At 41.5% G+C, this 26,936-nt stretch overlaps 2 protein-coding genes across 7 annotated transcripts; both read left to right on the forward strand.

Moving 5' to 3' along the window:
- Positions 1 to 1,341: 1,341 nt before the first annotated feature.
- TIPRL (TOR signaling pathway regulator) lies at positions 1,342 to 13,691 on the forward strand. Its single transcript, XM_009556960.2, has 7 exons — positions 1,342 to 1,575; positions 4,957 to 5,136; positions 5,820 to 5,919; positions 7,606 to 7,737; positions 8,114 to 8,209; positions 8,983 to 9,045; positions 10,701 to 13,691. Exons 1-7 carry the CDS (start codon positions 1,475 to 1,477, stop codon positions 10,848 to 10,850), a joined length of 822 nt encoding a protein of 273 aa, XP_009555255.1. The 5' UTR covers positions 1,342 to 1,474; the 3' UTR covers positions 10,851 to 13,691.
- A 764-nt stretch (positions 13,692 to 14,455) lies between these two features.
- SFT2D2 (SFT2 domain containing 2) lies at positions 14,456 to 26,936 on the forward strand. 6 transcript variants are annotated; one of them, XM_054077667.1, is made up of 8 exons: positions 15,507 to 15,717; positions 16,937 to 17,023; positions 17,336 to 17,421; positions 18,919 to 19,000; positions 21,057 to 21,092; positions 21,229 to 21,287; positions 22,016 to 22,045; positions 22,605 to 26,936. In XM_054077667.1, the coding sequence occupies exons 1-8, from the start codon at positions 15,601 to 15,603 to the stop codon at positions 22,642 to 22,644; spliced, it is 537 nt and encodes a 178-aa protein (XP_053933642.1). In that variant the 5' UTR covers positions 15,507 to 15,600; the 3' UTR covers positions 22,645 to 26,936. The 6 variants fall into 6 exon arrangements, with proteins under 6 accessions (XP_053933672.1, XP_053933654.1, XP_053933663.1 ...); XM_054077697.1 differs by lacking the exon at positions 16,937 to 17,023 and having other exon boundaries at positions 14,456 to 15,717; XM_054077679.1 differs by lacking the exons at positions 22,016 to 22,045; positions 22,605 to 26,936 and adding an exon at positions 21,414 to 22,009 and having other exon boundaries at positions 14,473 to 15,717.

The raw sequence follows: 26,936 nt of genomic DNA on the forward strand, positions 1-26,936 counted from the left end.
CACCCCGTGCCACCAACAAACACCGGTATGCACCTCGTCCCATGGCAGGACCAGAGCCTTGGTCCGTCAGGGCTCCGCCACTGGCCACCAGGAACGTGCCTGGAGGTAGGAGCACCCACCAGTCACACTTTTCCACCAAATCCCTGCAAAAAGTAGGCTCAGGTGAGCTTGCAGCTGGGCAGTGGAGGCTGGAGACAGCCCCAGCCCTCCCTCTTGATACTGAAAATCCTGGCAAGTAAACTCTCTTAAGACTTGTTTTGGAGTGTTAGAAAGCAAGCATCCTTTATCAAGCCTGGCCAACACGAGGGAGCGATTTCCATCAATTGTGTGCAGTGAGACGAGAGCTGGGACAGAACGGATTTCCCACTTAAATGCATATGGAGAAATTCTCCCAGAAATCTTATGCATATTCTGGAGTGTGTCCAGAGAAGAGCAACGAAGATGGTGAAGGCGCTGGAGAACAAGTCTTATGAGGAGCAGCTAAGGGCACTGGGGTTGTTTAGCCTGGAGAAGAGGAGGCTGAGGGGAGACCTTATTGCTCTGTACAACTGCCTGAAAGGAGTTGTTGAGAGGAGGGTGCTGGCCTCTTCTCCCAGGTGACAGGGGGCAGGACAAGGGGGAATGGCCTCAAGCTGTGCCAGGGGAGGTTCAGACTGGATGTCAGGAAAAAATTTTTCACAGAAAGGGTCATGCAGTCCTAGCAGAGGCTGCCCATGGAGGGGGTTGATTCACCATCCCTGGAGCTATTTAAAAAACGGGTAGATTAAGTGCTCAGTGACATGGCTTAGTGGCAGATAGGAATGGTTGAACTCGATGATCCAAGAGGTCTTTTCCAACCTCGTGATTCTGTGATTCTTTGATTACTTTTCAAGGACTAATTTTAATGTGATTATGAACTTCACACTTTCACAGTCTGATCTGAATCTCTTGCTGATTTGGAATTTTGGAGCCAGCTCAGCCTGACCTTGCCTTTGAGACAGGGCAAGGCTGCAACCAGAGGGGATTGCAGCAGACACAGCTGCTCAGCACAGATCACACCGAACACACGGCGTTATCAGCTCCAAAGAACGAACAGTGTCTGGAGAGACACCTTTTTAAAGAAAATATGCTCTCAGAGGAACATTCTGTCTAACTGTCAAAATCACAGTTACTTAGATGAACTTTACTTTAGCTAAAATCAAAGCTATTGCACTATTTGTAACAGTAACTCCTCGTGTCCCTCTCCTCGGGCAGCGGGGTTCGCCCGGGAGAGGCGAGCAGGAGAGGAGAGACCACACTAGCGCAGCGCGCGCCGTCCCCGCGCCTCGCGCCCAGCCCGCGCGGCACCCGGAAGCGGAAGCCCCTGGAGGCGACATTTCCGGCGCTGCCGCTGCTGCCTGGGGAGGTGCACGGGCTGCGGCGAAGCGGCGAGGCGAGGCGGGCGCCGCCGCCGCCGCCCCTTCCGGCTCCTCGTACCTCTCCCCTCGGCTCCGCCATGCACCCCGTGTTCCAGAGCAGCCGGCGCGACTTCACATTCGGGCCGTGGAAGCTGAGCGCCGCCCGGACGCACATTATGAAGTCGGCGCAGGCCGAGAGGTGAAGGCTGACTGAATGTGTCTGTGTGTGTTTTTCTGGGTCTCTGTGTGTCATTGTGGGTGTGTATGGGTGTAGGGATGTGTGTCGGTGTGTGCAGTGCTACAGACTAGAGGAAGAGTGGCTGGAAAGCTGCTTGGAGGAGAAGGACCTGGGGGTGTTGGTTGACAGCCGACTGAACATGAGCCAGCAGTGTGCCCAGGTGGCCGGGAAGGCCAATGGCATCTTGGCTTGTATCAGAAACGGCGTGGCCAGCAGGTTTGCAGAGGTGATTCTGCCCCTGTACTCAGGACTGGTGAGACCGCACCTCGAATCCTGTGTTCAGTTCTGGGCCTGTCGCTCGAAGAAGGATATTGAGGCTCTGGATCATGTCCAGAGAAGAGCAATAAAGATGGTGAAGGGGCTGGAGAACAAGGCTTCTGAGGAGCGGCTGAGGGAACTGGGGTTGTTTAGCCTGGAGAAGAGGAGGCTGAGGGGAGACCTTATTACTCTCTACAACTACCTGAAAGGAGGTTGTGGAGAGGAGGGCGCTGGCCTCTTCTCCCAAGTGATAGGGGACAGGACAAGGAGGAATGAACTCAAGCTGTGCCAGGGGAGGTTCAGACTGGATGTCAGGAAAAAAATTTTCACAGAAAGGGTCATGGGGCCCTGGAATAGGCTGCCCAGGGAGGGGGTTGATTCACCATCCTGGTGGTATTTAAAAGACGGGTAGATGAGGTGCTCAGGGACATGGTTTAGTGGCAGATAGGAATGGTTGGACTCGATGATCCAAGAGGTCTTTTCCAATGTGGTGATTCTATGGTACTCTCTGTGTCTGTTTGTGTATGTGTGTGTGTGACAAAGGTAACTGGGCTGCTCACTGCCCCTCGTGGGGCACAGGGAGGTGGCTTAGTGGGGCTGGATCTCCCTGCCCCAAGGGGGTTTGGGGTGCACTGTCGTTGGAAATAACTAAGTTCCCCCCTTCCAGTTTATGGTGCTCCCCCTGCCCTGTGTCTCCTCTGTCAGGCCCTCCAACATAGTTTATTGTAGCAGCTCAAGGAGAGGATGGGGTGTAGCTCCTCCTCTTTTTAGAGATAGTAAGTGTGATTCTTCAGCTTGAGAAGCCGGGATGATTTGATTTGCAGATGGTCTTCAGAATTTTGTGTTTAATGATTGCTAATGGTTTTGGAGATCTGGACCTCTGTGCACTGCTAATTAGAAGCCTGTTTTTCTTAATTACTTTTTAATGGTGATTAAGGTTCTCTTAAATGTGGTCAGTAGATTCTCATAAGCTGTTTTGTGGTAAGGGCCATTTTAAGATAATGGTTTTCATTAAAAATTTATTATGTTCTCTCTTTTTTCCCATTGCTGTCAAACTGTTGGAGAAAACACTCCTGTGTCAGCATCATGTCCTGAAGTCAGATTTATTTATGTGGAACCAAACAGTTCCACTGTGTTGGACCATCATGTTACTTTCTTTATAGGAACGTTCAGTGCCTGAAATAATGTTCTCAAACTAACTCCGATTAATGGTCCTTTTTTTGCATTTACAGATAAAAAACCTTGAATCCTATGAATGAGGATTCAGCACCCAGCTAAGCTGTGTGGGGAAAGGAGGATTATTAGAGTATCCCATTTTTATGGCATGATTGTGAAGACTTATTTTGTATGATGCTGCCTCTTAAAAATGAAGATCTTTATTCTTAAGATCAGGAGGATGTTATTTCTCTTCATTATCTGTGGACAAGAGAGAGACTTGAACTGCTGGTCTAGAAGCCAAATTGCTTACTGTACTCATCTTCTGATCTATTCAGTTTCTTAAAAATAAAGAGTCACTTCTATAGCTTTCAGGAATTACCATTATTTGTTTAGATGTTTTTGAGGGATGCAGTTTTTCAGAACTGGCTGAAAAAGGATGAAAAGTTGCAAGAGCTACAACACCAACTTGAAAGAACATAGAGGATTTTGCAGGGTATGGAAAAGAAGTGCAAAATTAGCTGTTTACCTAGGTTTCGATTCCTCGCATGAGATCCCCAAAACAATTTTTTCACTTCTCATTTGAAGAGCCAAGAACTATCCAATTGCAGTGCTTTTAGTCAGGTTCTTTTTATAATGTATTTCTCATGGCATTTTCCCTTTTTTATTGCTTGGGAAACACCATTAGCATTCACAGGAGTTTTATTTCTGGCAAACATATCACAAAAATCTCTCAGCAACCTCTGTGGAAAGGTGGAGAATTACATGTAACATAGCCAAGAGCTCCTTTCTGTGCTGGACTTGGTTTTTGCAGGTCAAGGGCTCTACGCTTGATAAAGCGGAGTTCGTAATGTTATTTTGTCTTCTCTGGGAAAAACATAGGATCTTTTTCTCCAGGTCTATGAATTCACTCTTTTTGTTTCAGTTTGGTTAGCGTAATGTTCTTTTGTATGCAGGGTTACAGAAATAACCACTTCTGTTAAGAAGTGCCTTATGCCTTATTATTGATGTGAAAGTTGTGATAAGGGCACTTTGTTTCTTACCTCCTCATAATTGGTGTATTTCCCAAAGCTTCTCTGCAGATGTCACGTATTTCTTTATAAGTAAAGTAGGTAGTAGTGGAGAGGAAAAGAGGCACGTGAAGCCTTTTGGTAAATATGGTCAGTATAGATGTAAAGTGGTGTTATGTATGTCTGTGTATTTATATATAGTGTATGTACATATGTATAAATAAGTATGAAGATTGTGCTAAAACAAAATGTGAAATAGAATGGTTTGAGGTTTTCTGCAGGGTCATGCTTATTTAGTTCATGCAGTACTTTGTTCAGTTGGGTCTGTGGCTCTGGCTGTGGCTTTCATGCTTAAAGTTACAGATACCGCTGTGTATTCTCTACCAGCTTGGGAATGTAGTAGAGCACAGCAGTGTCTTCTGCTCTTGTCACATACTCTGCCAGGCTTGTTTTAAGCCCCTATTTGCAGGCTTCTAAGTTTGGAAGTATAGACTACTGGGCATTGAATTTAAACTTGCTGACAACGAGTGCTCATTCCTGTAACTTCTTTTTGGGCGCTTGTTGAAGTAGTTCATGGAACATCCAAGGGTTTGCAACACAGGTGGAAAGCTGCTACTTCGTGCTTATCAGATATTCTTTTGATTCCTTATGTATGAGGCTTTTGTACAAACCTAATGGAGAAGCAATGTTTTACGAGTACTTTTATGGTGGAAAAGTGGTTTCAGATCAATGCAATTCAAGACTCTGCAATTTGCCTCAAATACTTAAACTAGGAAAACAGAAGTGTTTAACAGAACGTATTGATGATGTGTCTTGTAAATTACCGTGGTTTGAGAATACTTATTCGAAAACAAGGGCTGCTTTCACTGAACTATAGCTAATTGATCTCTCTTTGTGCTGCTTGTATTTTCCTATGCAGGCTGGCTGATGAATTACACATGCCTTCACTGCCAGAGATGATGTTTGGAGACAATATCCTAAGAATACAGCATGATCATGGTTTTGGAATTGAGTTCAATGCAACAGATGCTTTAAAATGTGTCAATAATTGTCAAGGTATGATCAAAGTGGCTTGTGCAGAGGAGTGGCAAGAGAGCAGGTACAGTATTTTATCACCACTGGGCAAGTACTGTTGTGTTGTTTGTGAAACTCTCATAAAGTAGATAAAGAAAAAGCTGTCATAAGCACTGCAGCAAATAGCGTTGTTAATAGCATTGTAATTGTTAATTGTTAGTTTGGGTTGGAAGGGACCAGTTCCAACCCTCCTGCCATGGACAAGGACATTCCACTAGATCAGGCTGCCCAAGGCCCCCTCCACCCCGTCCTTGAACACTTCCAGGGACGGGGCAGCTATACCTTCCCTGGGCAACCTGTGCCAGTGCCTCACTACTCTCATTGTGAAGAAATTCCTCCTTATGTCTAGTCTAAATACTTGCTCTGTGTTGGCAGCAGATTCCTTTCCGCCTACTTAAAAAATGATCTTGAAATACAGTTTTTTCTATGACATTAAACTAAAATCTTTATTGAACTAAAATCTTAATTTTGATTCATAGGACTGAGATAATGTTAGCACAAGAATTCTGGTAACAGTTTTCTAATTTATTATGGGAATAGACGTGGTGAAAGAAGCAATACTGTCTGATTGAGTTTTGACATCACTGCAGCACAGGCAATGCTGCTGGTTTTCTTATTGAGGAGTGTGGGAATCATTATACATAATCTTACGTGAGGTTGTAATTTTCTGTGAATTACTTCAAAACATGCTGGTTTTCACTTCTTGAGGAGTGAGACTGAGCCCACTAAGGAAGTTGTCAAACCGTATGATTGGACATACACAACAGACTACAAAGGAACATTGCTGGGAGATACTGCAAGGTTAAAGGTAACCATTTTCTCCTTGTTAAATGCTGATTGCATATTGTTTCAGTCAAATACAAACTTTTTTTTTTAAGCTGTCATTTATCTTTCAATAGGCTTCTCTGAGATCTTTCATGCTGCATTGTTTCTGACTTCAAAATATAATTTGGGCTTTTCATGTGTCTCAGCATATTATCCTAATCAAATGATGCCTTATTTTAATAACTGGTACTGTTTTAAAGCATTTTAGGACTATATAGAAGGGTGCCATTGTGTCCCTTAGTGAGGACTTACTCAAAGAGTAAAGGACATGGGAATATTCAGCGCTTGCTGGATGGCCCTCTGAAGCACCAAACTCCTCACACACAACGGAACTATCAACTGTGTAATTCTTGAGTACCTTTACTCTTTGTTACTTGCCCATTTCTGCAAGCAGATGTATAGATCTGGCTGCTTTCAATGGCTGTATGATTTTCTGCAACAGTTAAATCTTCATTTTTGAACTGACAGGCCCTCCCTTGTCTTTATTTGCTTTAACATAAGACTAAAGTTGCCAGCTTCTCTTTATTGTATGCTGATTGCTTGTTACTCAGCAGGTAATCTGTATTAATACACAAGGACTGAATTAGTTACAGATCACTTGAGTTGTTCCGGAATTAAATGTGCAGCATAGAAATAAAGGATTGGCCAGCAGGACTGAGTTAGTGATCATGTCCTTGTGCTCAGCATTGGTGAGGCCGCGCCTCAAATACTGTGTTCAGTTTTGGGCCCCTTGCTACAAGGAGGGCATTGAGATGCTGGAGCGCCTCCAGAGAAGGACAAGGAGAAGGGGCTGGAGCACAAGTCTTCCAAGGAGCAGCTGAGGGAACTGGGGTTCTTTAACCTGGAGAAAAGGGAGCTGAGGGGAGACCTTATCGCCTTCTAAAACTACCTGAAAGGAGGTTGTGGAGAGGTGGGTTCTCCCAAGTAACAAGTGATAACGTGAGGGGAAATGGCTTCAAGTTGCACCAGGGGAGGTTCAGATTAGATATTGGGAAAAATGTCTTCTCTGAAAGGGTTATCAGGCATTGGAATGATCTGCCTGGGGAAGTGGTGGAGTCACCATTCCTGGAAGTATTTAAAAGATGGGTCGATGAAGTGCTGAGGGATATGATTTAATAGTGGACAGGTACGGTTGGACTTGATCTCAAACGTCTTTTTCAACCAAACGATTCTATAATTCTATGATATCTTGTTGGCCCATAGTCTTCAGGCAGTGGAAGTATATGAGTATATATGGAGATCATGAGATAGAAAACATGCAGGTACTTGATTTCCATGGAACGGCTCTATCATGGTCCTGTGTAGGGTTTGTAGTTAGCCAAAAGTACTGAGTGGATGGAATACTACTTATATCCCAGAACTTCTCAACTGCATACTTAGGCAACTTCTAATATTTTCAAGTACAGAAAGTGAGCAGAATAAGCCTGTACCCGGGGCACTTTATTCAGAATTTCCCATTCTTGGTTTTTACTTTATCATTGTTTCCTCTTGGAAACTTTGGTTTTAATTTTAACTTTTTCTCATAGAATTTTGGGATGTTTTAAGCCTAGTGCCCTAAAAGCTTTTTCCTTTATAAATCTAGCAATTGCAGGATTTAGAAGATCAGGACAACCTTTATGTAGTTTGGTGAGAAATTAATATGCTAACTGTTCTTCACCTTTTTCTTTAGGTTGTTCCTACAACAGAACACATAAATACAGAGAAATTGAAAGCCAGGGAACAAATTATGTTTTTTGAAGAAGTACTTCTGTTTGAAGACGAACTTCACGATCATGGAGTATCAAGTTTAAGTGTAAAAATAGTGAGTACTCAGAAATATATACAGGATGCTTGGTGGCTCAGCTGGCTAATGCATGCAAAACAGTTACTTTTTGCATGTTGTTCCTTCTGGGATTTAAAGTTTAAAATGCAGACTTCTTTACTCTTGATCTTAGAAATAAAATCTAATTGAAGACTATGTTGTCTTGAAATCTTTGCTGCTTCAAGGAAAAATCTTTTTCCCTCTTTCGGCATCTTGCTGTCCAGTGATAGCTGTAGCTGTATCAACAGCCTAAGTTATGACTTGATCACCGAAAGCTCCTCATGCTGTGTTTCTGTTGTGAATATCTGATGTAGGTAAGTCCATACATAAAGTGAAAATTTGTGATGCGATGAATGGAACATATTTGTTTTTTCAGAGAGTCATGCCTTCCAGCTTTTTTGTACTGTTGAGGTTTTTCTTGCGAGTTGATGGGGTGCTTATCAGGATGAATGATACGCGGCTTCATCATGAGGTAAACCATTATTTGCTATCATGAAATGAATATTTTACAGATGCTCCTTTGTGATATTACTTTCAGAGAAGACCTGCTGATATTCCCGTAATTTATGTTTGGGAGCATGGAGGTTACCCAAACTGAACTTTCAGGTGTATTTTGTTATTGTGATGGTGCTGAAGTAGCATCAAGTGCTGGATGCGGTGGGGCTAGGTGTTGTAAGAGCAAAGTAGACAACCATTATGTGAAGTAATCATTTAAAAGTATTTGACAGACAGATTAGAGAGGAGTACAACAGGAAAAATAGGCAACAGTAAATGGTGTGATGTTGTTCTAAACCTTGTCTCCAAGTAAATGTTTTTTAGCTTGTCTAATAAGTGACTGCAAGTTTTAACTTGCAAATAGCTGTCCATACTGCATTGGGTTCTAGTATGTCATAAATAATACAGGATGTAATAGTTGACGTCTGCTTGTTCTGTCTAGCTTTAGTCATACTGATAAGGAGTCCTAGCTGAGTAAAGCTTAACAAGTATATTCAGTTATAGAGTTGTTTGGGTGGTTTTTTTTTTTTTCATGTGTGCACTCAGAAAGGTGACTTTTGGGAATGAGAACACTGCTAAACATCTTTCTCTGTCTTTGTGAATTTGAACGTATATTTTTGCTGCCAGGTGAAAATCTGTAGTCGACCAAATTCAAATGCTTACTAAATTCAATGTATTTAAAAGGCTGATTTTGCACATATATAGATGATAATTTTCTAATTAATTTTTGCCTTTTTTTTTCCCCACTAGGCTGACAAGCCCTACATGTTGCGAGAATATACATCCAGAGAAAGTAAAATATCAAGTTTAAAGGTATTGCATTTTGGAATGATTTTTTGTCTGCTTTTTAATATTGTTTTATGGTCAGCGTAGAAAATACTGTGTCTATAAGTCATTCTTTGTTAGGCCTGGAATTTATATGCAGGAGAAACCTTTCTGCTTGTGCAAGATTTTGGCAATTTCAGGGCAAATTCAAATCCATTGATCACATGATGAGATATGGGATTGAGTTGGTTTTTTTTACTGTTGAGTTAACAAGGATTTTTATTTATTATTTTATTTTTTCATAGAACTGATCAGCTACAAAATCAGGAAGCCCGTGTACTGTCATGCTAAATTTCAGGGCTGGTTGTATGCTTGCAAGTAGCATTAGCAGTTAAGATCTGTTTGGTAATAGACTTATTCAGTTTTTCTCAAAAAAGTTTAATAATTGGCTATTAAAAACTAATTCTTCTGAGCCATTACATTAAGTTTTAGAATTTGTGGCATATTTGGAGTTGCAGCTGTTGATTTTCATTCTTGACCCAAAACCTGATCTTGGGTATTATTGTTACTTTCCTTCTCTCTTGTTTTTCCTTCACCTGTAAAAAGCGACTAATGTGTTACTACCCTTCTGAGGTAATTTTTTTACAGAATGTTTTTCTCTTTGAGGAAAGAGGCACCGTATTGTTTCTTGGCAATACATGATCCCTATAAACAGGATTAAATCGAGGCATGAGCTTTTTCATAGTTCTGTGGTTTTGAAATATAAAGCATTGATATAGGCTTTGCTTCACCTCATGTTTAAAAAAATATCACCTGTGCTGTTAAATAATGTTCAGTGACTGTTGCTACAGAGGAAATGCATATGGCTTTTCAGTTCCGCAGACCAGCTTGCATAGGTAAAGCAAAAAATATTCCTGCTTCGTTTAGGTTTGAAAAAATTGAAGTGGCAGTATGATTCCTTGCATGTTAGGGGTACCCAAAAATACAGGTTGCATTTGAGTGGCTTTGGATACATTTCTTAAAGAAAGTTGTTAGGAAGTTTGAAGGTGACTTGCTCAGTATGCATTTTCTTCTCCCCATCAAATATCTTGGATGTGGTGAAGTTAAGTTCACTACAGGAAGCTCTGGATAAAGATATGGGTTTACTTAATGAAACCACCTAATTTCTCCAAATATGAAATTAAAATCCAATGAGTTTTAGTAGTTCACATAAATATCTGCAGTGCACTTCATAAAACTAAGATACATGTTGAGGTATATCAATTATCAGTAGCTAAATCTGAGCAAATCCAATGAATGTATTGCAACGGCTAGAAGACGTTAAGCATGGCATCCCTTGTAGCCATCCTAGTCTCACCTAGAAGTAGATCCTCGAGAAGACTGTTTGTTACATTCAAGCGATAAATGTATTTTTTAAAAACATTGTACCTGTTCATCTGTTCATGAATGTCTCTGACTTTCTTGCGCTCTTACAACCTACTGCTTGAAAACATGAAATGCCTTTCCTTAGCCTATTGATCCATACAAGGAGTAAAAGATTGTATGTCTATTTGAAGTTATAAGGTAAATATTAATAATTATAACCTGACTCTAGGTGATTAAATCAGGTAAATCATAGATTGTCTACAAATGTTTGCACCGTTTTCTTTTTCTTTTTTCCCTCCTTTCATCCACTTGTTTAATGTAAAATTTTTGCTTCTTAGCATGTTCCACCTTCCCTGTTCACGGAACCTAATGAGATCTCTCAGTATCTACCCATAAAGGAGACAGTCTGTGAAAAATTAGAGTTCCCAGAGAAACTGGAGCCTAAGCCAGAAACGTTGCTGGAAACTGCGTGTGTTAAGTCTAAATAAATGTGACTTTATATGGACTTGAAGTAGACTGGAGATAATGTGATCATGTAACCATTGCGATGGGGGGGGGGCGGTTTCACTACTAGTGGAATAAAGAATTTGGCTAATTTTTCTGTAGCCTTGAGAGAAAATATTTCACGCAGGTTTTGCTAATGGTGGTGTTTTTTTTTTATTTTGTTTTCTTTTAACCTGTATCTGGAGTTAATGGTTGGCTGGTTGTGAGTTAGTCTTCGACGGCATTGGAGAAAGACTCTCATAATTAGGAGTCTGGGTTCTGTTTAGGTCCCCAGCTGCCAGGAGTGTTGTCTGGACCCCTCCACCACAAACATTTCTATGAAGATGTTGTTATTGCTGCTTCAGATACTAAGAGATTACTGGAGTCATAAAATTGGTGTGATTTTATTTTTATTGACAAATCATTCACAGCAAAAATATATATATATTTTCCTCTGCATTTATTTTGAGCTGTCAGTCCTAAACCAGATATTTTGCTTGGCTTTCCCTGCTGTGAACTCATAACCAACTGAGTTACTTTTTGAGTCTTTGATCCAGATTCTAACTTAAGAATATTAATTTCATCTGAAGGTAGTTTTAAAGGGAGGGAGGAAATTGCAGTTGCTTGACACTATTTAAAGGTAAAACTACCTTTTTTGTGAGGCATTAGCTCCAGAGCAGGAGAAAAGCTTGAAGTTGAGACACTGGTAAGTCTCTTCACGAGTACTAGTTTTATCTGATGTCAACCAGATTACTTTAGTTTCTCCAGAGACTATTATTTGGAGTCTGTAAAGCTGCTACAGTCATGCACTATATTGGAGACGTGTTGTGCTGTATTGACCTTTTGTTGGACGTGTTGGATGGTGTCTGTATAACATATATGATGGTTATTCTGCTCTGACTGTCAAATTGCTGAATTGCAGAGTGCCTCATGGCTGGGGAAGAGAAGGGTGTTTAGTCTCTAATCCCTAAAGGGTGCTGGTATTTGCAGTATGAGAAACAAGATCCTATGTAGGCTTAAAAGGACGCTCAGTTTGTATTCCAGATACATCATTTTGGTTTATTTTTAAAATTAAGTTCTGATATTACTAGGAATGTGATCACATGTATAGTCCTGGTTTTAATTAAACAGTTTGTAGGTTAAACTTTAAATATTTATATTGCTTTTGGAAATCCTAAATTTATGTTATTGATTTGGCTTAAGAGTGGGAGAGCTAAACAGACTTGCCTAGGTTTACAGCTCACACTCAATGAAGTGCAAGAAGCAAATGATTAGTGGAAAGCAGGCCTCATGGGTCAAGGTGATGGCAGATGTGTGTACACATTCTGATGTCTTGGGAATTTTAAAAATCATATTTTACACTGCATGGCATAATAGAAACAACCCACCCCAAAACCTGGTATTTAACCTGGTTTTTGATAAGTGTTTTTCACTTTTAAGAACACTGTGAGGTTAAAAAAAAAAAAAAGGTCTGTTTTCGTAATAGAAACAAAAGACACGTTTTGTTTCACTTAGATTTGAGGCAGCCTGGTCTAATGATTGATCATAAGGTGAAAAGGCAGGAATGAACTGCAGTTTTTCCCATGTCACTGATTTACTCTAAGCATGGGGAAATGACTTTTCTGGACCTCGGTTCCCTGTATGTAAAAATGAGAGTTAATACATGCCTACCTCACTGAGGGTTTGTGAGGATTATTTTGTAAAAAGTTATAGATTGAAATATTTTTTTCCCTGACTACACCTTCAGCCTTATTTTGAATCCTTTGGAGAGGATTATTGCAAAAAAGATTGACAGGATAATATTAGTGAAAAGAGTTGAAATCAGTCTTTAGCATAAATTATTGTCAACCAGACCTGATCTGGGTGTGTGAATTTATGGACACTTGGAGATGGAGGTGAGGTCCTCTATATTCCCCACTATAGTCCTGAATAATTCTTTTGGCTTTTTTTCATCTTCCTGCACTTGTGCCCTGAAGATTTTAGTGTTAGGATGAAGAAGGGACTGCAAAGGAATGCAGCATGGAAGTGATCAAAGTTCATTCGTTAACAAGAGTGTTTAGGTCTTCTCCAGTGGTAGAGGGATTGGGAGAGAGTGGAAAGATACAGCAAATGGGGGTGAAGAGATATCTTGGTGGTGGAAGTAAATCATGGCACTTCTTTCACTTTAAGCATCTATTATTTTACTTAGCCTTAAAGGCTAATAAAAACACACTTTAAAGCTGGTAGTGACTGAGAGGAGAGCTGGTGTAGTGCTAGCATGAAGGAAACTCTATCTACATTCATTAATTAAAATTGTGATTTAGGTTTGGTCAGTGATGCTGACGTTAAGCTCCATTGGGCCTGAAGTATAGTGGGGGAGGGAACCCACAAAATCGACACTTAGTGTTGAAAAGGGTGCTCTGCATGTTTAGCTTATACTGTGTATTTTATCTTGTCCATCCTACATACCAATTTGTGACCTCTTGATATCGTTGTCTTGAATGGACGCGAATCCTGACTATATAGATACGTGATAACCATCTATTTTGGGTGCTGTGCATTGAAATGGAACACACATGTTGGAAATCACAAGAACATGTTTAGGAAGTTACATTTACTACAAACTAAAACTCGGAGCACTCTGTGCCTCTTAGTACCACACAGATTATCAGGAAGCAACAGTATAAACTGGTGTACAGCAAGCTCTCCAGTACAGATTTTGCACAGAAAACCACTTTGGATACATAATTTTAGGAGGAGGGAGCAGGGTGATTCCTCAGCTGTTTTGTGGCAACTTTAACATGTGGCAGTTTATATTCTTTCTTGTATGTCTTTAAATAAAATGTCCCAAACATTTTATAGTTCTGTGTTTATCTGAGCAAATTAAACTGAAATAACTACTCACAATGCTGAATTTTGCATGCAAGTAAGATGTTGCATCCGTATGCCTCTGCCTGTTGTCAGACCACTCCAGCTAGTTATGAAAATAAAGTGAAACTTTTTCAGAACAGGGAAGAGCAACAGTAGTGGGACTGAAATGAAATCATAGAATATAGAATCATAAAGTTTGGGAAAGACCTCTAAGATCATACAGTCCAACTGTCAGCCTATCACCAGCATGCCTACTAAACCCTGTCCCCAGGTGTTATGTCTATGTGTTTTTTGAACACCTCTAGGGACAATGACTCTACCACTGCCCTGGGCAGCCTGTTCCGATGCTTCACCACTCTTTGAGTAGAGAATTTTTTTCTAATATCCAGTCTGAACCTCTCCTGGCACAGCTTGAGGCCATTGCCTCTCATCCTATCACTTGTTACTTGGGCAAAGAGACCAACGCCCACCACACTACGGCCTCCTTTCAAGTAGATGATGAGAAGGTCTGCCTTCAGCATTCTTTTCTCCAGGCTAAGCAACCCCAGCTCCCTCAGCCACTCCTCAAAACGCTTGTTCTCCAGCCCCTTCACCAGCTTTGATACCTTCCTTTGGACGTGCTTCAGCAGCAAAATGTGAAGTGATGGATTCAAAACTGGTGGGAGATAGGATACAATTAAGAGAAGTCAAAACTGGCAGAGGGTGTGGACTCTTATTTTCTAAAGTTGGGAAAATATTAGGGATAGTTTAGATGTTGGCTAGCATATGCTTGGAAGAGTAAGATGTGTTTGACTCTGGCAAAATGGGAATGTTTGCTGTCTCTTAGGAAACCCATACTAAACTATGAATTGCTATGAAGATGATCTCTGCTACACAAACAAGGGGATCAGGATTAGGCTGGTCTACCTTAACCTTACTGATGCTGAAGGTTCACATGATTGAAGTTTGTGCACCTGCCCCAGGAGAGTTGTCACAGGATGGCTGGGGTGGCTGGGCTGGAACACAAGACCAGCTGTGCTCCCATACCCAGGAGCTTTCTCTGCTCAGCGCCTCTTGCCTGACTCCTGTGCCAGCGGAGCACACCCTCATCAGACAGAGGTGTGGTGGTGCAGGGATGCACAGCATGGCACTGCTCAGGCACCTCCAGCCCTGCCAGGGCATTCACTGGCACTTCATGGAATCATGGAATGACTGGAGTCATAGAATCATAGAATAGTTTGGATTGGAAGGGACCTTAAAGTTCATCTAGTTCAGAGTCCCTGCCATGGGCAGGGACATGTCCCACCAGACCAGGCTGCCCAAGGCCCCATCCAACCTGCTCTTGAACACGTCCAGGGACGGGGCATCCACAGCTTCCCTGGGCAATCTGTGCTAGGGCCTCATCATCCTCATAGTGAAGAAATTCCTCCTTATGTCCAGTCTAAATCTGCCCCTCTCCAGTTTATACCCATTGCCCCTCGTCCTATCACCACAAGCCTTTGTGATCAGTCCCTCCCCAGCTTTCCTGTAGCCCCTTCAGGCACTGGAAGGTCGGTATAAGGTCTCTTCAGAGCCTTCTCTTCAGGCTGAACGACTCCAACTCTCAGCCTGTCCATGTATGGGAGGTGCTCCAGCCCTCTGATCATCCTTGTAGCCCTCCTCTGGACCCGTTGGAAGGGACAAACATCGTCGAATCCAACTCCTATCCCCGCATAGGACAACTCCACACCATGTGTCTGAGGACGCTGTCCAAATGCTCCTTGCGTGTTGCCAGGCTTGGCATCCGCGGCGCCCCGGAGGCTCCTGGTTTGCTCCTTTGGCCTCCTGGTGCGGCCCCGCCCCCTCCCGGCGGACTACAACTCCCGGCAGCTCCCGCGCCGCCGGCCTCCCCCTACCTGCCGAGCGCAGGTAGCAGCGGCGCGGGGCATGCCGGGGCCGGTAGTCTCTGGGGAGGGGCAGCGCAGCCGGGGCGCGGACGGTATGGACAAGCTCAAGCGGGTGCTTAGCGGCCGCGACACAGAGGAGCCCGGCGGCCTGGCCGAGGTAACGCAACGCGGAGGGGGCTGAGAGCCGGGAGCGCGGCGGGGGAGGAGCGGGGAGGGGAGGGAGAGAAGGGGAAGAGGAGGGACGGAGAGGAAGAGAAAAGAGGGAGGGAGAGAGGGGAAGAGGAGGGACGGAGAGGAAGAGAAAGGAGGGAGAGAGAGAAGGAGGAAGGAAGGGAAAGAGGAAGGGAGAGAAACAAGGAGGGAAGGAGAGAAAGAGGGAGGAAGGGAAGGGGAAAGGAGAAGGAGGAAGAAAGGGAGAGAGGGAGAGAAAGAGGAAAGAAAGGAGAGAGGAGGGAGAGAGGAAGAGGAGAAGGAGGAGAATGAGAAGGAGGGAGAGGAAAGGAGGAAGGAAGAGAAGGAAGGAGGGAGGAAGGGAGGGGAAAGGGAGGAAGGGAAGGAAGGGAGAAAAGGAAGGAAGGGAGAGAATGAGAAGGGGAGGGAGAGAAGGAGAAAGGGAGGAAAGGTGAAAGAAGGAGAAAAGCGAGAAGGAGGGAGTGAGAGCGAGGAAGGGAAGGAGGGAAAAAGAGAAGGAAGAAGGGAGGGAGGAATGGGGGGAGAGGAGGAGGACAAAGAAAAGGAGGGGAGAGGAAGGAGGGGAGGGAGGAAAGGAGGAAGAGGAGAAGGAAGGAAGGAGGAAGGGAGAGAAGGGAGGGAAGGAGGGAAGGAGGGAGAGGAGAAGGAGGAAAAAGAGGGAGGGGAAGGGAGGAGGGAAGAGAAGGAGGGAGGAAGGAAAAGAAGGAGGGAGGGAGGAAAGTGTGTGGTGTCTTGGGTGTGTGCTGGCCATGGCTGGATTGGGGGGTTGCTGCTCTCTGCACCTTTGGCTTCCACTTGCAATACCCCGTGTGTCACCCCGCCAGCCCAGGGGCCCTGCCTCCTGTCTCTTGTGGAAGAGGAGTTGCCCATGGCTCTCCTGAGGGAGGCTGGAGCAGGCAGGCACGGAAAGCCTGCTGGAAAATAAAGCGAGGAGCGGCAACAAGCCCATGCACTTGCTTGGCATGGGCAGGAAAAGAAGCCAAACCCCATGCTCCCACTGCCTGTTTGCCTGGAGAGCTGCTCCCTCACTCCCTCCCTTGGCAGCGCCCGTGCTGCCTCTCGGGTGCTTGGAAACTTGAGGCTCCCTTTGGTCTTGGACGCAGTTCAGCATCTTGGAGGAAATGCACATGCTTGAGAAGTGGCAAGAACCGTTGTAAATAATAGCACGTGCTTATTGCTTCCAGGTTATTGATGCAACTTCGTTAGGTTGGGGCACCCGAGTGAAAGGCTTCATCGCTTGCTTTGTGATAGGATGCCTGTGCTCGCTCTTGGTAAGGACTTCTTGCCGTATTCCGCTGGTGTGAGTTTCAGCATTCCAACTGATTACAGCTATGCTGTCGCTTAATTTTCTTGAGTCTCTGAGAGGACATCTGACTCGGTTCCAGTTAGATGCAATGTGCTAATTGTTTACAACAATACCAATAAATGCGGCTTGGTCTTTTTGCATATGTGTGTGATTCTGCAGTTTAAGGTTTCCTAAGACTTTTTGTGTGTTGTGGCACTTCTTGGATATATTTCTTTTGCAATATAAAACCAATATTAATGTTTTTTCCCCTTCTCTCCCCCTAAATGTTCCTTCTTAGGGTACTTGTCTGCTATGGGTACCAAGGAAAGGGTTGATGCTCTTTGCAGTGTTTTATACATTGGGGAATATTGCATCTATTGGCAGGTAACAGTCTTTTTATATTAGTTCCCTTATAATAATGAAAAACTAAAGCAGAATGATGGGTGAAGGCACATAAGTGATAGAAACTGTTGCATTTGTGTGAGAAGACTTGTTTTTGTAGGTCATTCTCCCTTCACTGAATTTTAAAGAACAACATTTCCCAGTAGTGCCCTAAAATGTAAAGAAAATTTGTATTTTGTTTACTGTTTTTAGCTATCCATTCAAGGTAAAAGTTATTCATCAGTAAAGAAAAATCAAACTCGGGCTTTGAGCATTGGGATTTCTGGATTGCCCCCCCCTAAGAAAAAAATAACTCTTTGCCATTTCACATTTGGTGGTGGTCTGTGTGTTTTGGTGAATATATTTGGGCCATTGAGGTTCCCAAAGCACAGCTTCACTGACTTTGTGAGAGACATAACCTTCTGTGATTGAGGAAGCTTGACAAGATGTTATAAAGCACAAAGATTGGAATTTAGTATAATAATGAGGCAGAATAATATAGAATTATAGAATGATTTGAGTTGGAAAGGATCTTAAAGAACACTTCCACCCCCCCTGCCGTGGGCCCAGACGCCTTCTGCTGAACCAGGTTGCTCAAAGCCCCATCCTGTCTGGCCTTGATTATCCTCAGGGACGGGGCATCCATGACTTCTCTGGGCAATCTGCTCCAGGGCCTCACCACCTTCACAGTAAAAGATTTCTTCGTAATGTCTAACCTAAATTTTCCCTCTTTCAGCTTAAAATCATTGCCCCTTGTCCTATCCCTGTACTCCCTGATAAAGAGCCCCTTCCTAGCTTTTGTGTAGCCCCCTTTAAAATATCGGAAGGGTGCTGTAAGGTCTCCCCAGAGCCTTCTCTTCTCTAGGCTAAACAACTCCAATTTTCTCAGCCTGTACTCCTATTGGATAGGTCCTCTGATCATCTTCGTGGCCCTCCTCTGACTTATATATAGTAAATGAGTCAGAATCACCTTAGATAAAACTTTTATCTTGTATAATTCATGCAGTATAAATCACCAGGGCTCTAAATAAGTGCTGCAGATCTGATGAGGGATCAGAGAATGGATCTCAGCCTGAAAACAACCTTTTATGTAGAGGAATTGAGCTGGATTACCTGGCAATCCATGCAGAGCCTCTGTGGCTGGTGTTTTTGAAAAGCATGTTAAAAAAGTGTGTGTCAAGAATGATCTAGTTGAAGCTGACCTTGACCTATGCTTCTAGCCTGGTACTTCTACTCTGCTTCTGTTAATTGTAAATGAACAAATGAGAATAAAATTATAGAATAAATGCCTTGCACGGAGGAAAACAGGAATGGATTTTGTGTCACTCTATACTTTATTTCTTTTGTTAGGCAGCACTGATTACCATAACAATATAGTGTACCTGGTGCCCCATGTGGCAACAGACAATTTAACATAATAGCCTCTCTTAATCAGTCATCTGACCTAGTTTCACTTTTGCCTTTCTGCCTTCTGTGTTCATCTTGTTTTGTTTTTCACAGCACATGTTTTCTTATGGGACCTATGAAACAATTGAAAAGGATGTTTGAGCCTACACGTTTGATTGCTACAATTGTTATGCTAGTAAGTATCAAAGGAATCAGTTTGAACTCATGCTAACCTGTAAACAGTGTTTTCACCTATATTGATCTAACTATGTCTCAGGATGTGTTTGTGGGATTTTTTTTGTTGTTGTTTTTTTTCTTAAAATAGCAAGCATCCTGCACATTTGCTATAGTGGAAAGGTATGTGTAGCATAGGAAAACCACCTTCAGGTTACAAAGGACTGAGCTGAAGTCAGGTTGTTCTGCTAAATGAGCATTAAAGGTTTGTGGCTGGCACTCGTTAACTGTGCATGTGCTTTTTTAGGGTCTTTGAGGCCACAACATCCTATTTTCTTGTTGCTTAAAAGACAAAAGATGGGAAACTATTCTTTAAAAAATTGTGATATGGAAGTTCTTAGACAGCCTATTTTGCATAATTTTAAAAAATATTTTATCTGATTTGCTTTAAAGAGCTGTGTAGGTATTTCTACCATGATAAAATCGTCATTTCCTGACAAATCAACTGGTAAATTACTATGCCTTGGTTGTCTTGCATTAAAAATACAGAAATTATCCCAGCTGGTTGATGGCCTTGGGGTTTGAAACTCGTATGACACAATGAAATTGCAAATTCAACATTCCAGCCCTTGTAATTATTTTTTTCTTCTGAAGATGAGAATTGTGGCAAACCTTTGACATGGGGCAGAGGGGTGGGTGAAAATTGCAGCTAAGATTTAGGCTCTTTATTGTTTAAAGTGCCTGTGCCTTTTTTTTTTTCTCTTCAGCTTTCCCATTTTCTCTTGGAGAGTCAAAAATATGGAAGGTTGTTTAACTTGCATGAGACTGTCCTCCCATTTCCTGTGTGAATGTCTTCAGAGTGTTGCTTGGCATCAGCACTTCCTCTTTTTTCTTTAAACATCCAGAGAAGATGCAGGCAACTGGTAGAGCTTGAGAAATTGATGGTATATGCTCACAGTTCAGTAGTAAGCAAGAAGTGTACTGTCTGTTGTATTTGTTTTGTATCCCTGAGGGGTGCCTGGGGTCAGAAGGATGCCTGGAATGTTGTTCCCTGGAATAAAACCAATCGTTAGATGTATGATGCGGTATTTAGACCAATATAGAAATCGCCACTTTAAAACTAACGTAAAAAGTACATTTAATGTCAGTTAGTGTGGTTGCAGTGAAGTGTGTGATTTTTTTAGGCAACGCGTGTGTTCCTGTCTTGAATATGCAGTACTAAATCTCTGTTTTTCTTTTTACTCAAGCAGAAAAATGCATGTTATAATCTCTAGTATTTGTTAGTGGTAGTATCTAGTAGCACAATGGCATATGTGTATCAAAAGGCTGTTGGATGTTGATGAAGGTCAAGTATCATCATCTGTCATAGCTAATGTCTTAAATAAAAAATGAAAACTTGAACTAAAAGGAGGCTCCTGTTAAAACTGGGGGTTAAAACAGGAAATAATCCAAAATGGCCTACTACCCTCCAAGATTTTAACTGTATAAAGACACAGAGGAACTCTGAAAAAAGAAAATATGCCAGTTCGATTGGCTGTGCTGGACTTCATATTAACAGGACAGCTACTAAGCAGTAGTCAAAAGGTCTAGAAAGTGTATCATACCTTTAATTGGTAAGGCTTCAGTGACGACATAACTTCAGCCCTGAGGTAACCTTGAGATTCAATAGGAAATGTGGCATGTACAGAAGCAGAAAGACAAGAGTTGTAACTGAAAAGTCTTACTTGGGCAAAACAATGAAGTGCGATGTATACCTATGACTCCAGGAGTGTGTGGGATGAAGTAGGAACCTATTGATGTTGCAAAAGAGCTGTTCAACCTCCTCTTGTACTTTTGCAGCAATACAGTTATTTTCTGGAGGTATCAGGCTGATATTTCCTCATTGCTTTAATTCACTTCAGAAATATGATACCAAGAGCATTTTAAATAAGGGAAGCTCTTATGCAGGATTGGACAAAATTATGAAATGATGCAGTCTACTTCTGTCTCTGTGAAGAAATCCACTGCGGTGTTATAATATCTATAAAAACTGGAGTTTTTTCTGCTATGTTTAATAGTAATTGTTTGTTTTCTTCTAGTTGTGTCTCGTACTAACACTGTGTTCTGCTTTATGGGTGAGCACTAATCTTATATATCATCAGTATATATATAATCAGTATATATAACTGGAATACATTGTAAAAATAAGGTGCTTACATTATTGTCTCATTGTGTGCTATGTTTCCTTTGTCCCCTTCTCTCTTCCTTCAGTGGCGTAAGGAAGGACTTGCGCTCCTTTTCTGCATTTTACAGTTTTTTGCCTTGACATGGTAAGTGATTTCTTCCCCATGCACTCCATTTTGTATTATACCTAGTATCAGCAGATGAATCATGAGTAGATTTTGACCTTGCGTGAGTTAGAGAGAAGGAGAATTTTTACCTCACCATTCCCATAGATGCAAGACAATGCATGAATGAGGACCTGATTGTTCCAGCTTTTTGGTCTCACGCCACTTCAGAGGTTCTGGACATGGAGGCCAGAGCTCGATTTCTGGGAGAAGTTCCTTTGAAGATGTTTAACTTCTGCGAGCTTGAAGTAAAACTACTCAATCAGTTTGCTGCTTACTGTCTGGTATTCCTCTTTACGCTCTCCTGAATTTAAAATACCTAGATGCGCCAATCGAATGAAATGTCAGTGTTAACGTGTGCTCTGTGTGATGTCCCAGTAGTACAGACACTGTACTATGAACACCTAGCCAGCCCTCAAGGCTAGTCTTACCTGCTTGTAGGTGTTGGAGCATGAAGAGTGTTGGGTGCAGATAACTGTGTTTAGAAAGCTTCTAAAATATGCCTCCTGGTTTTGCCATGGTGTTTCACAACCTGTCTGGGCTAAGATCATATGCAAGGATACTAATCCCTGTTGCTCACACACTCAAAGCTTCATTTTGGTTGTCTTGTCTTGCAGTTACCTGTTTAGAGCATCAGGGAGAGGGATTGTTCTTGTTTGTGACTCTAAAAATCTGACATGAAGAGTAACTTTACAAATCTTTCTTCTTAGGTACAGCATTTCCTTCATACCATTTGCAAGGTAAACTTCCTCACTCCCTTACTTTTTGTCATCTTGAGGTTTAATGATACAGAAGATTAGTTTATAGAAGCATTGTAATGCATGGCTTTAGCAGTTCTTCCATGGTGGTGTGTTAGGGGGGTGAAATACATGTAGTTAAAGCTGAAAATGAAGCTAAGCATCTTCTGTAGTGGGAGAACACAAATGTAACAAACTAAGAGGACATCATATAAAAATATGTAAGCGTGCTGACCACACACTGAACTTCAGGCTTGCCTTTGGAATATATTCTTCTGTGTATCTTTCTTTTCCTTTCCAGTGAGTGCTATTCTGTGTTTGAGCACATGGTTCTCTATCCCACTCTATCAGCCTCGCTTCCTCAAGGCACTGCCTCAGTAGAGGTGGAGGGGTACACACCCGCTTGTCTCTAATACATTCATGAAGTCATGCAAATTATATGAGCACAATTAATACACAGTCAGGTGATCTTTAAAGTCCTCACTGTCAGTGTTGTAGCAATATGGAATCAAGCAGCATAACTGAGGTGATTCTTTTTTCTTTTTCTTTATTCTGCCTGTAGGGATGCTGTGAAGAAATGTGTTTCGGTCTGCCTGTCCTAACAGGAATACTGAATGCTTCACAAAGTTCTAGGAAGTTTAGTAGAACTATGTTAAGATCACTGTGTATATATTTTCCTACTTCTGTCTTAAACATGTGCCTTTCAGCTTGTTGTTAAAGGCTCGTTGTGTTAAATCCAGTGTATGCAATTGCTTGGTTTTGTAAGCAATGGTGTCTGTAGGACAAGGTGATCGTGATTAAATGAAGTTCAGTCTCGCAGAAGAACTGGGTAGAGATCCAGAATTTGTTATGATAATTCTTATGTAAAAGTATGTATTTGCTTGGTTTTGCAAAATTAAGAAAGTAATACGTGAAGTCTGTAAAATGGAGACCTCAGTTTTGATGGGACTATGCCAGTCTTTTTCAAGAAAAAGAAATCGGTTGCGAACTGATTTCTTACTGAGATCTTGTTTTTTTTCTTTTAAACAGCCTTAGGTCACTTAAACTTTGCACTGTTTGCCTTGCATAATGGGATATTTGTATTCTTTGTCTTCTTTCTTCTTTTGCAAAGTTTTGGGTTTATGAGACTTCTAAAAGATTTAATTCTAAGTGAAAACATTGTTTTGGACTATGTATGAGATATTTGCATCTAATGAACTATTTAATTTTCAGTTTAGACTGATAGTGTTTCCTTAAAATTCATGAAAGGCATATTTTCATATGTAAAAACTTGTTCCCGCAGGAAAAGCACTTCCAAAATAAGGTTGATAGAATTTTTCAGCTGCTGAGAACCAGAGTTCTTTGCCTTGCCTACAGCTAATGGTAATACATATAAGATAGGAAACTGAAATTTTTCACGTGAAGCAAGCTGCTTTTCTTCTCCCCCAACTGTAGCGTAGGAGCAGGGCGAAGCTGAAGGCATGATAGCTAAGCACGGAGAGAATTTATGCATGTCCCTTCTCAAAGGACAAACTCTGATAAGATAAGGTGGAAGTAGGCTATTGTTGAAGCAGTCCAGGCCAGGGAGAAGACATTTTATTCTAAACTTATTTATAAGTTAGAAGTCCAACATTTCTCTTTTTTTTTTTAAGTGGGATCAGTTTTGTTTCTCCTAAAGCTCTTGCACACATTGGTGAACTTCTGCTTTAAAGTACAATTTTCTATTGCCTGTCTTAGCAAAGAAAGTATGTAACAGTGTAGCTGCCAGCTCCAAACAAATGCTGAACAGTCATATCCAAACTCCAAGGCCACCCTACCTTCTCATTATCTTTTGAGCTATGTGTAATCATTTACTCCCAAACCAATCACAGTGATCAGTTTTTTAATATTTGAGCCCAGACTCCTGCCTCCACCGTGTGGGATACTCTTTTAACTGCTTTCAGCTTTCCTCTTAAACTTTCTCTCTGCAGTCAGTGTCTATGAAGATGATTGTCCAGTGGACTTTAGAATGAACTGAAGCCTCTCTTCTCCCATCTACCGAGAGTTTAGTTATTTAACAGCATTATACTTGCATGGCCAATTTATCCCTGACTTGTATACAAAAGATTTTAATTTAGGAAAAACCTAGACCTACTTAGTAGTAAAGTATAAGCCCACAGTGAAGCCAAACAATTACATGGCTTCCACAAAGTTACTAGAAACTGAGTTAATTCAAAATCTTAAACTTAAGTGTCTTTTGATAATTTACAAAGCGCTGTACCATCCGGCTGTTAGGATCCTCTTAAAGAAAAGATTCCCTTTTGAGGATATTGTGAAAGGGAAATTTTAACAGGCTATCAGCGGATTCCAGCTGGCTGCACTTACTATTACTAAGACATCTGAATGGAAAATGTGATCTTGAAAACATGGCACTTATGTTGGGATGAATCAGTTGTACAGGAGGATATTCAATGCTATGTCCTGGTGCTTTTTTTCCTCCTAGTATTTGGTAGCTAGGGTTGAGATAACTAGGTTGACTATTACTTTTCATGAAAGGAAGAATTAGTTAAATGCCCAAAAGAGGCTGAGGAGAAAAGAATACTAATACTTCTTTTCCCTGACTGATCTAAGACAGGTGTCCAAACTTATGTGTGTCTTTTTTTGTCAGGGAGTAGGTTCAAAACCTAATTTGCATCTGTTAAAGGACCTGTGTTAGTCTTTTATTAGGACTTTGATAATGTTTACAGAATTCCTTTGTATAGAGACAATTGAAATGCAACTCAAATGCCTTTTACATTCCAATAATTCTTTAGTTTTAACATCTCTAGGCATTCCTGGGAAATGCTACGGGTATAGCATACAGTATTTCTCCTTCCCCTCTCCAGGAAAGTTACATTAACTCAGATCATCATTTCAAGCTCATTAGCAATCAACATAATGGAATTTGGCTTGTGGGATTGTGCAGTGGATTTGGCTTGCAGTTCCTCTGTTTGCAATACTGGGTTTGTGTATGCTGAATATTGTTTTTTCAACTTGCACACTAGTTAGCTGGCACCTTTCAGCTGACTGTTGTGAGCACAAGCACTTAGAATTAGGAAATTTAGGAAACTACCAATAGCTGGCACGTAAATTTATATGTCTTTTTTTTCTTTCCACTCCTCCTATCCATTTTAAAGCTGTAATTCCAGCTCCACAGTCTTTCATTCAGTAAGAGTGAAGAACAAATCTTTATTTCACTGCATAGCACATGAGGCAATAGTTCCCTTAAAGGAAGGGAACCCAAAGGGAGACGGCAAAAGGATAAGGATTGCCAGAGTGCCACTAGGGTTAAGGTTGCCCTTAGGTGTTGTTTTCTCTTCCTGTGAAGGTTAGACGGTAGGAGAGACTCACCGTGTTCTTGCCAATATGTGAAACATACTCAGGGTTTGTCGCTTCATCTACAAGTGGTTTTGATTTAAAATAACTGTTCTCTATTGGAACAAAACTCTTTATCTCTTTAGATCCTTACTCACAATGAGCTGTTTCAGGGTACTGCCAAGTTTAGCAACAAAATGTTAAAATACTTTATAAAATTTTACATAATTGAGGAGTCAACTAGTATATTGATGTTTCAATCTGAATTAGATTATGCCTTTTTTTTTTTTTTGGTGATTAAAACTACTTATGTTGAGTTTTGATATCATTAGCTTTGGTTATCCACTCGGCGGGAAGCATGGTGGGCATTTCTGAAGCCCTCTCTGGCTTTCTATCTTAATGACCCTCAAGGCAGGAATGCTTGTTTTGTGCACTGTACTGCAAACAGCGACCTTGGTGTTCGAATCACAAAGCTCCTTCCTTGCTCAGTTGCCTACAGCATTTAACTCAAGGCTGACCTTTCTAAAGAAACTTGTATGATGTTGAACGCCCATCTTGGTAGGGTTTATTGTTGTACCAGAAAGTGCTTTTTGCCCAGCCTTACTGCTAGTCAACTTGCCTACCCACTGTTTTTACTTTTTGCAGTTCAGATAACATAACGTTAACCAAGCAGCCTCAGCATAGAGTTCTAGCATGAAATATACGTATTTGGGATCAGCTGACTTTCCAGATATATTAGAAATGGTGGGTGGTAGTAATCTGTTCCCAAAATACCAAGTTTCTAAATGTTAAAATGTAGGATTTCTTTCATTACTTCAAAGTTTTGCTCTGTGTTTTTTTTTTTTTTTTTTTTTTTTATAAAGCATGTTAAGCTTTATGCATGAGCACTTACTATGCAAGTTGTAGGGAGGACAGAGACTGCCAATGGGCTGACTTCTAGCTGGGTGCAGGATGACATGCCTGAATCTATCGTAACTTGTGGGTAGGCTGCAGCTGGTGTGGATCATGGCGTTGTTGCTTCTATGTGATTTGAAACTCAGGTCTGGGAATTGCCTTGTGGAGCAGTGTGGACACTTCAAGCTCATCCTCTGTTGCTATGTGCTAAGAAATTGGAATAGCTTCTGGTGAGTTGGTGAGAACAGTTCTTACTTTGCTTTTCTTCATTAATATGGTTAAAGCAAGATCACCTTTGCTGTTGTAGGATTTTCAAAACTGAGGAGGATGATATTTAAAATCACATTTGTCTTAAATACTGATGTTTACAACCACAGCAAACACTGATCATGTAGGACATAAAGCACAGAAATTGTATATTTTCTTAAAACTGCGTGCCTCACTGATGTGACAACACTAAATTTTTTTAACAGATGTGGAATTTTGTAAAATAAACACCAGACTCTCAGAAATTCTCCGCAATGTTTTATACTGTTAGGGATTCTGTTTGCTATTGTGCTTTTTCTATGTATTTACACTGTTTGATTTCTAATTTGATAAGCCTATTTTTTCTTGACTTGTCACTTTCTCTGTAATGAAGTGAAATCTTTGCTTACAAGCGCTGTTTTTTTTCCTTCAATAAAGTTGT

Source organism: Cuculus canorus, chromosome 1 (genome assembly GCF_017976375.1).
Source record: "Cuculus canorus isolate bCucCan1 chromosome 1, bCucCan1.pri, whole genome shotgun sequence".
Lineage (NCBI taxonomy): Eukaryota > Metazoa > Chordata > Aves > Cuculiformes > Cuculidae > Cuculus > Cuculus canorus.